Below are 14606 nucleotides of genomic sequence, written 5' to 3' on the forward strand. Positions count from 1 at the left end.
ATGGTCATAAAATGGTGTCTATCTTTTATCTATACTTTTATCACTTCTTTGGGATCAAGGTTTTCAGAACTTACAGTAGCTTGATAAATGATGATACTTTATAAACATTGATTGTTTGATAAGCAACTGGTTTTTGTAATGCATTTGCAGAATTTTATCTCATTGTGTCAAGATATCAATTATTAAATAGGTTTTCTTACTTTAAAAAATTGGTCAAGAATCTTTTATAGTACTTTAGTACTAGAGCAATGTTTGTACTTTTAAAATGCTTATTTAGAATAAGACTTTTTATTTTGCATGTTGTTTCACTCTATGCTGTTTCCATCATGTTGTTTCACTCTATGCTGTTTCACTCTATGCTGTTGTTTCACTCTATGCATGTTGTTTCACTCTATGCTGTTTCCATCATGTTGTTTCATTCTATGTTGTTTCACTCTATGCTGTTTCCATCATGTTGCTTCATTCTATGCTGTTTCCATCATGTTGTTTCATTCTATGCTGTTTCCAGCACATTGTTTCACTCTATGCTGCTTCCATTATGTTGTTTCACTCTATGCTGTTTCCATCATGGGAATTTTTTGCATTACTATGTCTTCATTTAAAAATTAGTATTTGATTTCAATTGAACATTTTATGCATTTCCAAATATGCATTGCTTTTTGAGTTTCACTTTTTGAAATATCATTCGCAAGAAGAACATTGGACTTTTTCTAATTTGCTCACCTGATATTCTGGCTTAAATAAAAGGGTCACAGATGTTTTAGTTCTACTCTATTGTGGCCATAGACAACTTAATTACTATTAAGGCTCATTTTTAAACATTAAGTTTTAAGCCATATAACTAAATTACTTCGATTAGAAATCTGCTTAGTTAATGCTTGCAACACCTTGAAACAGTTATTTTCTAAAATAATTTCATATAATTACGATAATTCAAATTTACTATTGATATAATTTATTATAATTGGCTGAAATTCTATTTAATTTGCATGTTATTTTACTGTGTGTATAATATATTGGTACTTAATTTTAAGGAAGTTTTCAAGAAAATAGTTCTTATTTCAAAAAATATTTTTCCATAAAAAAAAAGAAAACTTTCTGTTAATTAAATTGCAACTGCGTTGTTTGCTGTTGTTGCTGCGAATGTTTCTTTAAATGAATTTTTTTTAACTCAAATATAAAGGAAGTAATTAAAGAACACTGAAAGCATCCAATGAACAATTAAAAAATTTGTATGATATTACTCATAAAATTGTATGCTAAATAGAAGAATAAAAAAAGTCTTCAAATACATATTACCTAAAAAGTCTTTAAAGATATATCACCTTGTTTACAAAATTTTTCAGAGTTAAAATAGCGTTTTTTAAAAAACAACAAACAAAAAAACAAATCCCATGTTTTTTTTATTGGCTAAAAAAAAAACTATTCACTCAGAATATTGTGATTGCTTTGTATGAATGTTATGCATAAATACTGAGCTTGCGCAGTTCATGAAATGGACAAATTTTTGCTCATTCCACGAATAGGATGATAACCTTGCACATTTCACTGAACGTGCAATCATTTGCATATTACATAAAATGCGCAACTATAATACTGCACATTTCACACTTTTTTTCTTTTTAAAATATTTCTTGTAAATAAAGATAAAGAAATAGCATTGTTTATTCGTTTGGTTCAAACTTTCCAGATGCCCCCTTTTTTAAAGAATTTTGGAAAGGAGAACACTAAACAAAAACTGGGAACAATGACTTTATTTAAGGATATTTTCACATAGTAATGAAATTTCGCACTTAGTTATAAATTTGGAGGATACTTCCATTTCTAAAAAAATGTAATTTTTTTCACATAGTACTCTTGAGTCTTTAATAGAAGGGGGATGACACATTTATTAATTTTTTGACAATTTCCCCCCCCCCTAAGCTTATTAGGACCCCAGTGTAAAATCCCCCCCCCCCTTTTTTTTTATTTATTCCACCCTACTGTTTATTAGGTCTGGACTAAAATTCTCTGCCACCCCCTTCCCGTGTATTAAGGACTTAGTAGAGGCCAAATAATCTTTACTTTTCATATCATACTCAAGGTCAACACAGTTTTAGGTTGTTTTGAATGCCTCATTGAGCACAAAATTTTAGTGTTTACTTTATAGGCTTAATCATCTATGTGATTTTCCCCAAACAGTTTAAAGTCTTTCAAAATTATACTTGGCCTTCTCTCAGACAATGCCTTATAAAAATGAATTAAAATAGTTTAACCTAAAATGGCATGGCTATTGTTTGAGTCTATTTTCTGAAATCTAAATATTTTTATAATTCTTTTAATTTTCAACTAAATCTCAGTTTCTGATTTTTATAAATATGTATTTAAAAAGTATACAAATAAATAAAACAAAGCTAATCTTTTAACAAACATGATAAAAAAAAAAGGTGAAGAAAAGAATCTTAATATTATAAAGGAAATTCCAAAAAAAAAATTTTTATTCTTATAAAACATTTTTATCAATAATTGTCGCATGAACTACTTGGATGGCAAGAGGAATTGCTTACAAAAAAATTTTTAAAACAAGAACTTTTTTTACTGTCACATCGCGATTTGCGAGTGCATTTTTTAAAACTTTGGCCATGACCAATAGAAAGTTTATGTACTAAAGCTCGAATACTCAGTACTTCAGTTAGCACTTCACTAGTTGTTAATACTATAAATGAAACACTTTCAAAGCTGTTTCTTTCGAGCCAAAGATCAATTATGCCACCTTTTGTGCCAACTTTATATTTCCCATCTTTAATATCTAATACAACACCAGTAAGATTAGCAGGACCACATCTTTCTCTATCCAAAGATGATACTAAAACGTTTACACAACCACCAATTTCTATGGCTTTTAGTTCTTTGTTGGTTTTCTTAATCATAGTTTTAGCTTTTTCCATATTTTCACTGACAATTGTTCTTAAATTAATAGCTGATTTGTTGGTTTAGAATTTCTTCAAGATCATCTTCATCTATTCCTGAATGAATTCGATGGAGGAATTCTAATGGAAGGTTTGTACCCAATCAATTTTTAGTTTGATTCCAAAAAGAGCTATATATGGTTCCATTTTTATTGTTTCGTGAAACGTAGTGTTCATAATCCACTGAACAAATTTTATTCCTACACTCCAAACAGATGACTTATCTCTCATCCAAGCTATAAGAGAATCTTTCAGAGCAGCATTACTTCTTTCAACAGAACCTTGTGACTGAAGATGCATAGGTCTTCTATTTACCAAGATTAAACCAGGCTAGAGAGTAGAGAGCTCTTGTATAATTCCAGCAGTAAATTCTCTCCCATTATTAAATTGCAAGACATGCGGTACACCATATTCAAGAAAAATGCTTAATAAATTTTGAGCAACTTCTTTTGCAGTTTTTGAGGCCAATGGTCTAAGTAAATGGAATTTAGTCAGATGCTCTTGATAATGTAAAATAAATTTATAATTATTATCAGGTAAGCTATGAAAATCTACAAGATCCACTTGATCCCTTTGATTCAAATTATTTACTGTTATTGGTTTAATTACTAATCCACTTGCAGTTTCTTTTCTCTTTTTTTTTTTTCGGTACATCTTTTGCATTGTTTAATGAACTCACTAACAAGCCTTCATGGAATATTTGTATATATTTCCTTTATTTGTTTATGAGTTTTTTTTTCACTTTGTGTCCAGTAGACAATAACATTTTCTTTAGTTGCTATATATCTTTCATCTTTTTTTGTTATCACTTTTTGCAAACCATCTAAACTTGAAATTTTATAAAATGGTGTAAAGGTGTAAAGGTGGAAAATACAACTTTAAGTTGGAAATTTTATACACACTTTTTTTTTATTCCTTTTCTTTCATCGCTTAAAACTTTTAAAACATACTGCTCGAATTCCGAATTCCACAATGTTTTACATTCCAAAATCATATTAAATAGACCTAAATATGTGTTTGCTTTGCTCATAATATTTAGTTTTAATGCTAACAAAACATTTTAAAATAAAATAACAAAAAGCATATATTTTGATATTTTTTAAATCATAGTTGTTTATATTACTGCTACATAGGAAATTGGTTTCGTGAAATATAATAAAAAAATATAACCAAAACAAGTAGACATTTTAGAAAGTACCACGCGCATTTTGTAAAATGCGCAGTATTATAGTTGCAGTATTTATGTAATGTGCAAATGATTGCTCGTTCCGTGAAATGTGCAAGGTTATCATCCAATTCACAGAATGAGCAAAAAGTTGTCCATTTTATGAACTGCACAAGTTCACAATTTGTGCAAAACATAAACAAACTATTAAAGAAACTAACAAGTTAAATTATCAATATAACTTTAATAATTTTGTTATATGTGATACAGAAAATCTGTACTATCTGGTGACAATCTTTCCTCCGAGTAATTCCAATGGAATTACTGGAAAACTATACTTGGTTACTTCATGAGTTTAAGGATTTTATCACCACAGCAATGTGACTTATATCAGTTTAAAGATTTTATGGTTAATGAAGTCAAAGCCATAAAGCAAGAATCTTTTAAGTTTATTCATACAAAGGATTTTCTTGATGATTTTTATTTTAAACGCGTGTGTGTCAGAAATTACATCAAATTGTCTTTGTCATTAAATTAATTTTAACACTTAGTCAGGCCAGGCTGCTGTTCAGGGTGGTTTTAGCATAAAATGACTCTTCTGTTGAAACAAACATGACACATTCAAGTATTATCTCCTGGAGAATTGTAAAGGACCATCTAATTGCCAATGATTTAAAACCGCACACAATGTAAATCACAAGACCATTAGTCAAAGCTTTTTGATCAGCCTTTCAAAAATATATAATTGAGTTGGATAACGCTAAAACGGAGAAATGAGAAAACAGAGCAAGAACAAAAAGCAATGTATATCGCAACCGACATAAAAAAATTAAATCAAAAAATTAATATTGCAAAAAAAGCTATTTTAATGATGGAAAACGAGTTTACAGAATGTATGGAACTTGCAGAGAAAAAAAAATTACCTAAGTTACCTAAGAAAGGGAATGACTTAAAAAGAAAATGTATTGAAAATAAATATGAGATTGAGTTTATAGAAAAGCAAATTAAAGAACTTGAAAATAAGAAAAAAAAATTGTGAAGTTAGTTTTTATTAAAAAATGCCTTATTTGTTTTATTAAAAAATGTCTTATTTGTTTTATTTATTTTATTAATTTATTATTTGTTTTATTTATTTTATTAATTTATTATTTGTTTTATTTATTTTATTAATTTATTATTTGTTTTATTTATTTTATTAATTTATTATTTGTTTTATTTATTTTATTAATTTATTATTTGTTTTATTTATTTTATTAATTTATTATTTGTTTTATTTATTTTATTAATTTATTATTTGTTTTATTTATTTTATTAATTTATTATTTGTTTTATTTATTTTATTAATTTATTATTTGTTTTATTTATTTTATTAATTTATTATTTGTTTTATTTATTTTATTAATTTATTATTTGTTTTATTTATTTTATTAATTTATTATTTGTTTTATTTATTTTATTAATTTATTATTTGTTTTATTTATTTTATTAATTTATTATTTGTTTTATTTATTTTATTAATTTATTATTTGTTTTATTTATTTTATTAATTTATTATTTGTTTTATTTATTTTATTAATTTATTATTTGTTTTATTTATTTTATTAATTTATTATTTGTTTTATTTATTTTATTAATTTATTATTTGTTTTATTTATTTTATTAATTTATTATTTGTTTTATTTATTTTATTAATTTATTATTTGTTTTATTAGACTGTTAATATTATCTTAAGTTGTTTCTCCTTTAAAGTTTTCTGATTTTGTGATTTATTGATAAATTATTCAATTTATTAATCTTAACTAAGATAAAAAATGCTTTAAATGGATTGTGGCCATAAGAGTTTTTTTGATATGATATTTTTTAATAACTAGAAACTTGGTAAGCCTACAAGTAGTTCTTTAGTCTACAAGTTGTTCTTTATTTGTTAGTTGTCATGAATATTTAGTTTTTGTTTTTAGCTTTTCAGAGTTTCATTAAGTTTAATTTGTTTTAGTAATTCTGAAATTTGTTAAATTTAAAAAAAAAAGTGTTATGGAAGTCTTTGCTTTTGTTGTCTTTTTTTCAGAATATGTAATTCTCAATAGTGTTGAGTGTAGTATTTATAGTTTTTTTAGCTTACTACAGTTTTTTTTGATTAAGTTGTAGTACACAAATTTATGTAGTATTTAGTATTTAGTTTTAGATTACATACTTTTATGTTTATAAGTACAGTGGTTGTCTTTAAGACAATTTTTGTATCACTTTGGAAATAGATTATGTTTCATTTGTGATTTTTGAATGGGTCTATTTTTTTTATTTGAATGGTAAGTGAGTTTGCAAATAAAACCTGATTTAATTAATGCATCTTGATAAGAAGGAATAGATTATTTTAAGATATTTTCATTTAAAGAATTGATTAACAATCTTAGTTTGATAGTTTGAGAGAGACTTTTTAATATGCTAGAAGGGCAGTTAGAGTCAACATGTATATAACTGATTGAATAACCAGGCTTGTAGTAAGGCTAGAAAGAACTGTCATTAGGATTTAACATTAAGTCCAGGTAATTTACAACTTTGAAATTACGGCTGATAGATATAAGGAGATCATTATTTTTAAAAGTTTTTACAAAGTATAATTTTTTCCATTTGCTGGCCACTCTATTTCTTAAACACTGCTAGACCATTATTTCTATATAATCCAAAATATATCGCTCTCTTTGAAATATTTGTTTAATTATTTTTAATTTAAGAGCACTCTTTTTTGATTACCGATTTTATTTTATTATTATAATACAAAATAGCTCTTAATATCAATATATATATATATATATATATATATATATATATATATATATATATATATATATATATATATATATATATATATATATATATATATATATATATATATATATATATATATATATACACACATATATATAAGTGTGTGTGTGTGTGTATATGTGTATATATATGTATATATATATATATATTTATGTATACATATATATATTACGGGTGATGCCGAAGTTATCAGACAAAATAAAAACGTAATAATAACTTATATGTAAATAAAAAAACAAACTACTATTAGTTATCGGACAAAATAAAAAAGTTATCGGACAAAATAAAAACGTAATAATAACTTATTTATAAATAAAAAAACAAACTACTATTATATTTTTTTTAAATAAAGCATTTATCTTTTAGTAAAAATATATTATTTTTTATATGAAAAAACACCACCATCTGCAATTGATCTCAATTTTGCTCTGACCCTTTCATATGCGACTGTAAAAAGTTTAAATCAATTTCTTGTAGTCTTAGTTTAATGCGATCAATCAAAACTTGCTCTGTTGAAGCTTGCCAATCTCCCTCATAAACCTTCTGTGCCAAATATCCTCAAAAATTTTCAATTGGTCGTGCTTGAGGCACACTCGGGGGATTGGATTCTTTATCAACGTAATAGACATATTGGTCCATTTAATTTAGAGAATCTTTAGAATAATGAGAACTTGCTAAATCTGTCCAAAATAAATAGTTAAAGTCTCCATGATACTTGTGAATAAATGGAAGAAGTTGTTTTTCTAAACATTCATTAATATAGATTGATGAATTGATCGCTACAGCCTTGGAAGTGCGAAACAATGGCTCGGACATACCATGGTCAGATATGGCAATCCACATTAATAATTTTTTTTAAATTTCTTTTTTTCTATAAAACAAACACTTTCTGGGCATGTCTTTTTGTTGTTTGTGTAGTATCCAGAATTTCCAAGCATGTTGTCCCCTGCAAAACAAAAGTATTTTTCGTCATCGATGACTAGAAGCGATTGTTATAGAGTTGGTTAACTAGTTTCCTGCTTCTTTTCTTTGCTTTTATTTGTTGTTCTATAGTGTATTTTGGAGTCTTTTCACGTTTTCTATATTTAATATTCATTTTTTTTAACTGACGACCAATTGTTGATTGATTTACACCGAATTTGATACCTATTTTTCCCTGACTGACCCCTTTTCAATTGTTGACAAGTCTCGTTAATTCGGCTTTCTTTTCTCTAGTCCAGGATGTCGGACGACCAGGGTGCTTTCTATCAGAAAACGATTGAACAGTTTCAAATCTTTTTAGGTTATCATATATTGTACTTCAAGCAAATCCTTCTTTTTCAAAATGATTTACGATTTTTTATTTTTTTAAATTTGGTTTATTTACAAAAAACATTTTTAGTCGCTTTTGAAAAGATTCTCGTTCAGCTCCATTTAACCTCATTTTAAATAATTGTGTTTCAAATAATAAAGTTTATACTTTATAGAACGTTTATGCCTATGCATAAAACCACAAAAACTAATTATTATGCTCAAAAATTAAATTAGGATTTGTCTGATAACTTCCGCATCACCCGTTATTTATATATATATATATTTATATATATATATATATATTTATATATACATATATATATATATATATATATATATATATATATATATATATATATATATGTATATATATATATATATATATACATATATATATTTATATATATACGTACAGGGCTTGTGATGAAGAAAATTGTCAAGCGTGTTATATCACGCTTTTAAAGTTATAATATGTTGTTATTGAGCTCAATTATGCGCGCTTGGGGTCAGGGCCGCTAGAGCGATCTTGAAATTTGAAAATTGCGGAAGACTGTGTTTATAAAAAGCTTTCTATTTGTTATACGACTTTCATTCGTCAATGTTTGAAGTAGTATCTACAGCAGTGCATTTAAACTACTTCAGCAGTGTAGTTTTTTATACTTCCCAACTTCTTGTTTTTTATCTGCGCCAGATTGCTATTTTTTTAAACTATTAATGGTAAAAAAAAACACAACCGAACAAAAACGCAAGTGCCTAATAATTTCTTATAAAGTATTGAAGAATAAATTTGTGGCTAAAATTTTTTGCTTTTGTTGTTTCGATATGTATTTAAAACGCTGTTAACCTTATATTTACGATTAACGGTTTTTATATTTCTTAATATTTTTTTGATTATTAAATTTTTTCGTAAATTAATTAATAGTTATTAAAAATATTTTTTTTACAATTTCTTATTTAAATAACGCTTTTTTTTATCGTCAAAAAATTAGTAGATTATAACACAAGAATAATTTGAGATTCTTCTTCAAAATTATTAGTTGTAAGTTAAATAACAGATTTTCCCCTCAACTGTTGTCTGTGGTATATATTTTATAAGTTTTAACTGCGTCATTAAAAGAAGAATTCTGTTTTAACATGTTGTAACATGGCTCAAAAAAAGATTATTTTACTTAATTAAGTTTTTTTATGTTATGTTTTTAATTTTTTTCTCTTTTATTTAGATTTTTTTTCAAGTTAACATTTTTTTTTAACTTTATCTTAGTTTAGTTTTTTTAGCGCATTTTTGAAATAATTCAACATTTAGCATTAACATAAACCTTATCATCAAGCAAATGTGTAAACAATGTGTGGAATATTGTTAACAATAAATCAAATAAATCTTACTTGACGTTTTTACAAAATTAAAAATATTCAGAAGCTTTCTTATAGTTATTTCCTAAATTTCTATTCCCATTTTCATTTCAGATTTTTTTTTGTTTTGTTAATTCACCTCCCCAAGGCCCGGAAGGCCACTACAGACGAGGAGGCTACTTAATTGTGGTTATAACTCTCTCTCAACTCTATAACTCCGAAACACGAACCTTGACAAACAAGATCACTGCGCGGAGAAACAAGTTGAGCGCGGTACTACCAGGGACGTGGTGGGGATTGAACTCGAAACCTTTTATATTCACATTGTGTTTTCACGCGCACTTGGTTAAAACTGTTAACATTCCATTATTGAAATTAGCTGTAACGACTTCAAACTGTTCATTCATTATGTTGCAAAACGGAAAAATGCTGACAAAACACCAAAACAGAAACGTGCAGAAAGCGAGTGACGTAATGCTTATATTTTGTATAAGTACTTCGTATAAGGATATAAGTATAAGGAAGACGGAGTTACTGTTAAATCAACAAGTTTTATCATTACCTAAAAAATTTAATTACAAATATTTTATAAAAAAACCATATAAAAGCTTATTATTTTTTCCGTTTCAAACTTTTAAACGAGCATGATTTAATATTCTTGTTATAAGTTGAGCGAGCATTGTTTATCGCGCCAAGAAGGTTTAAAAATACCGTTTACGAGCGTGTTTCACAAGCGCAGCACGATCACGCTTGCTTCATCACAAGCCCTAAATATATATATATATATATATAAATATATATATATATATATATATTTATATATATATATATATATATATTTATATATATATATTTATATATATATATATTTATATATATATATATTTATATATATATATTCTTTCTATGAATTGAGGTTTGTTTGTAATGACATCTTTAGCCACTTCTCCCAAACGTTTTCTATGGGGTTCAGATCCGGGCTATTACTCGGCCAATCCAACAGAGGAATATTTTGCTCTGCCTAAAAAGCTTTGACAGATCGAGCTGTATGGCAGGGAGCTCCATCTTGCATAAAAGTGAATGGTTCCCCATTTGGAAACCATTCTTGGAGCTACGGAATCAACCGATTTTGCAAGACATTTTTGCACTGGTCTTGCTTCATCATACCATATACCACATACAGACGTCCAGTGCCTTTGCTGCTGATGACTGACCAAATCATCACTTTTGTAGGGTGCTTCACAGTCTGAACAACACAGTCAGGATGAAATTTTTCTCTGTGACGGCGACGCACAAACTGAGCTTTATTCTGCAAAATTTCAAATGTGCTTTCATCACTGAAGCAGACCTGTCAAAAATAGCAACAAAAAACACTAAACATTTGTGCTGGTCCTCTGTCATCATAGAAAAAGGTTAAATGCATTATTTGTGAAGAAATTGTAAAGAAATTGTAACAACTTACCGATCTCCAGAAGTCCAGATCTTTATCACAGAACTGTTTGGCCCACGTCAGACGCTTTGCTTTTATTGCAGGTGTTAACTTGGGCTTCCTGGCTGGGCGGCAGGCCTTAAAATCTAAATCTATTAATTTTCTTTGAACAGTGCCTTCAGAAGCATTCACATTAACACCTTGGAGTTGCAATGTTATCAGTTTTGTGGTAGCAAATCTATTTTCAATGCAAATTTTCTTTAAAGATCTATCTGCCCTTGTAGTGATAATAGGCTTTCTGCCGCATTTTTTCTTTTGTTTTGGGATCAATTCTTCCCCTGACTCAATTTTCTGTTTTATGCGTCATATACTAGCTTCAGTTTTCTCCAATCTTCGTGATATTTCGCGATTTGAAAGTACTTTAGCATTCAGAAGGGCCTTTATTTCAGCTTTTTTGCGTGGTGAAAGATCGGCTTTTTTACCCATGCTTAAAGTGTTCAAACTTAATATTATTTATAAACGTTGCACACGAAATAAAGAGTTAAATGCGTAATATGTACTGTAAAACTGCTAAATAAACAAACACTTCAGATAAACACGTCCGCAACTGAAGCCACCGCAAATACGACTGGAGCAGCTTTCGACTTGTACACGTTAATGTACTAATTGACTCACACTGTAATACCATATATGGAAAATACATACAAACACGAATTGTATAAAAAATTTCATTCATAAAAATCTATTACATCCATGTTTATATGCAGTACATTACAAATGTGAATGTACTGCATATAAACTGGTATAATGCGATAAATTCTTAAAAAACTCAAGTGCGTCTAATAATTTGGCCAGGGACTGTATATATATAATATATATATATATATATATATATATATATATATATATATATATATATATATATATATACATATATATATATATATATATGGGAAGTCAATTTTGTACCTTTTTTAAAAATTTCACTTGCTGTGCCCTCAGATAGGATTAGGAAATAGCGTGAGAAAATTGGAACCATCATCTTTTTTTTTTTCTACTTAATTCAAATTTTTCGAAAAATGAGTAGAAATATTCGGTAAAAACGTCAGTTTTTCTCTAATGCATCGATCTGATCCCTTTGCAAAGTTATTCAATTTTCTTAAATTATATATTATTATAAGTTATATATATTTTCTAAATCTGATGATGGTTCCTAAAAAATAAAATCCTAATATATTAAAGCATATATATATATGTGTGTGTGTGTGTGTGTGTGTGTGTGTGTGTGTGTGTGTGTGTGTGTGTGTGTGTGTGTGTGTGTGTGTGTGTGTGTCTTTATATATTGGCCCCTAACTGAATGTTTCCTTTTGTACTAACTCTTGACCTTTTGAATTTGATGTATTCTTTCTATCAAGTGGAATCTGAATAAATTGAAACAAAATATCATAAATTTATAATCAAAAAGAAACTTGCAGAGATACTCTTAAATAACTACTTAAGGAAGAAAGTTTTAAGAAACTATGTACTAAATAGTATGTAAAGAAACTTTAGAAAAAGGTAAATTCTTAACTAATCTTGATCTCTGAGGGACAAACACATACAAAATATTTTTTACTGCAGATTAGATCTTTGCATTTCACTCTATCATCATGGCAGGGAACTTCGTCTAAATTACATCTGCAGGCAGATATATCATAAAAGTTTTCCAATGTACTATATGCAGCAATTTGAGGTTCTTTTTTGCACTTTTTTCCATTAATAAGTTTCATTGTGTTATATGTCTTGAACAGTTTTAAATAAATTGACTCATTTTTTATCAAGGGCAAATTTGGGTTTACCAAGTTTTTAAAAGATCTTTTTAAGTTTTATCAACTACCAGATTTTTTTTTTTTTGTTAATTCACCTCCCCAAGACCGAGAAGGCCACTATAGATGAGGAGGCTACTTAATTGTGGTTATAACCCTCTCTCAACTCTATAACTCTGAAACACGAACCTTGACAAACAAGGCCGCTGCGCAGAGAAACAAGTTGAGCGCGGTACTACCAGGGACGTGGTGGGGATTGAACTTGGAACCTCTTGCTTATAAAACAAGCGCTCTACCATGACACCACTACCACATTTTGTTTTTAAATTACATGAAATAAAATTATCTATAAAGGTCTCTATATGTTGGTATAACGCTAGCAGGAAAATCACTTTTTTTACCAATGAGTTTTTTAGTAGTTTGTCATATTTTTGGAGCCATTTTATAACAAGTTTTAACCACATTTATCTTTATTTTGGTTTATCTGCCTGCCTAGTTACAATATTTTTTAAACAAATTTTTCCATCGTTTACCAAAATTTCTATTTTCTTTTGAAATGCTAATGTCATAAAAAATGATATATATATATATATTTATGTATGTATATATATATATACATATATATATATATATATATATATATATATATATATATATATATATATATATATATATTTACATACATAAATATATATATATACATATATATATATATATATATATATATATATATATATATATATATATATATATATATATATATATATATATATATATATATATATTATATATTGAAGTAAAATTAATATATGATTTTTAGATGGTAAATAGAAGTTATATCTCTTTTTTTTTATAAATATATTTAGTATATATGTATATATATATATATATATATATATATATATATATATATATATATATATATATATGTGTATATTATATATATATGTATATATATATATATATATATATATATATATATATATATATATATATATATATATATATATATATATATATATATATATATATTGAATCTAAGTGTGTGTAGGATAGTAGTAGCAAAATATAATTTACTGGTAATTTTTTTAGGTATACCTTATAAGTTGCACATTACAACCGGTGATGTTAGAGGGGCTGGAACTAGTGCTAAAGTATATGTTATTTTGTATGGAGGAAAAGATGGAGAAAAAAGTAGTGGTAAATTATGGGTACAAAATGGTCGTACAGATAACTTTGAACGTAATCACACAGATATTTTTAATGTTGAGTGTGCAGAGGAACTTAGTCCTGCTCATCATTTAACCATTGGTCATGATAATTCTGGGATTGGTGCTGGTTGGTATCTTGAAAAGGTTTACTTTTATTATAAAAATAATAATAATCCGCCTTGCTTGTTGTTTAGCAATAAAGATATTCATTTATTCAAGTTATTTTATTTTTTTTGAAAATTATTTCAAGGTTATTCTTGAAGCTCCAACAACAGGAATTAATCAAACATTTTTTTGTCGCAAGTGGCTTGCTGATGATGAGAATGATAAATTAATTGAAAGAGAATTGTATGAAGATATGGATTACAGAACTCAAAGAGAAATGAGTAATATTTTAAATTGTTTCTATCTTATTTTTTTTTAGTAAACCCTATTTTCATGTGTGATAATATAATTGAAATTTCATAAAATGCATATACCTTTATTTTGCATGTTGACATTAATCTGCATGTTTATAGTGCCCACACCTGAACAACCTTAACTTTTACTGACACATCAGATATCATTATCAGATACAAAAAT

General features: G+C 27.0%; 1 protein-coding gene across 2 annotated transcripts in view; it reads left to right on the plus strand.

The window, feature by feature from the left end:
* Positions 1 to 14606, plus strand: part of LOC100214525 (lipoxygenase homology domain-containing protein 1) — a 91122-nt gene that overhangs the window by 18727 nt on the left and 57789 nt on the right. For both annotated transcript variants that reach the window (XM_065799244.1, XM_065799243.1), the window contains exons 15-16: positions 13906 to 14168; positions 14275 to 14410. In XM_065799244.1, the coding sequence (XP_065655316.1) occupies positions 13906 to 14168; positions 14275 to 14410 (399 nt within the window). The remainder of the gene's footprint in view (positions 1 to 13905; positions 14169 to 14274; positions 14411 to 14606) is intronic.

The sequence above is a fragment of the Hydra vulgaris genome, chromosome 06, assembly GCF_038396675.1.
Source record: "Hydra vulgaris chromosome 06, alternate assembly HydraT2T_AEP".
Classification (NCBI taxonomy): Eukaryota; Metazoa; Cnidaria; class Hydrozoa; order Anthoathecata; family Hydridae; genus Hydra; species Hydra vulgaris.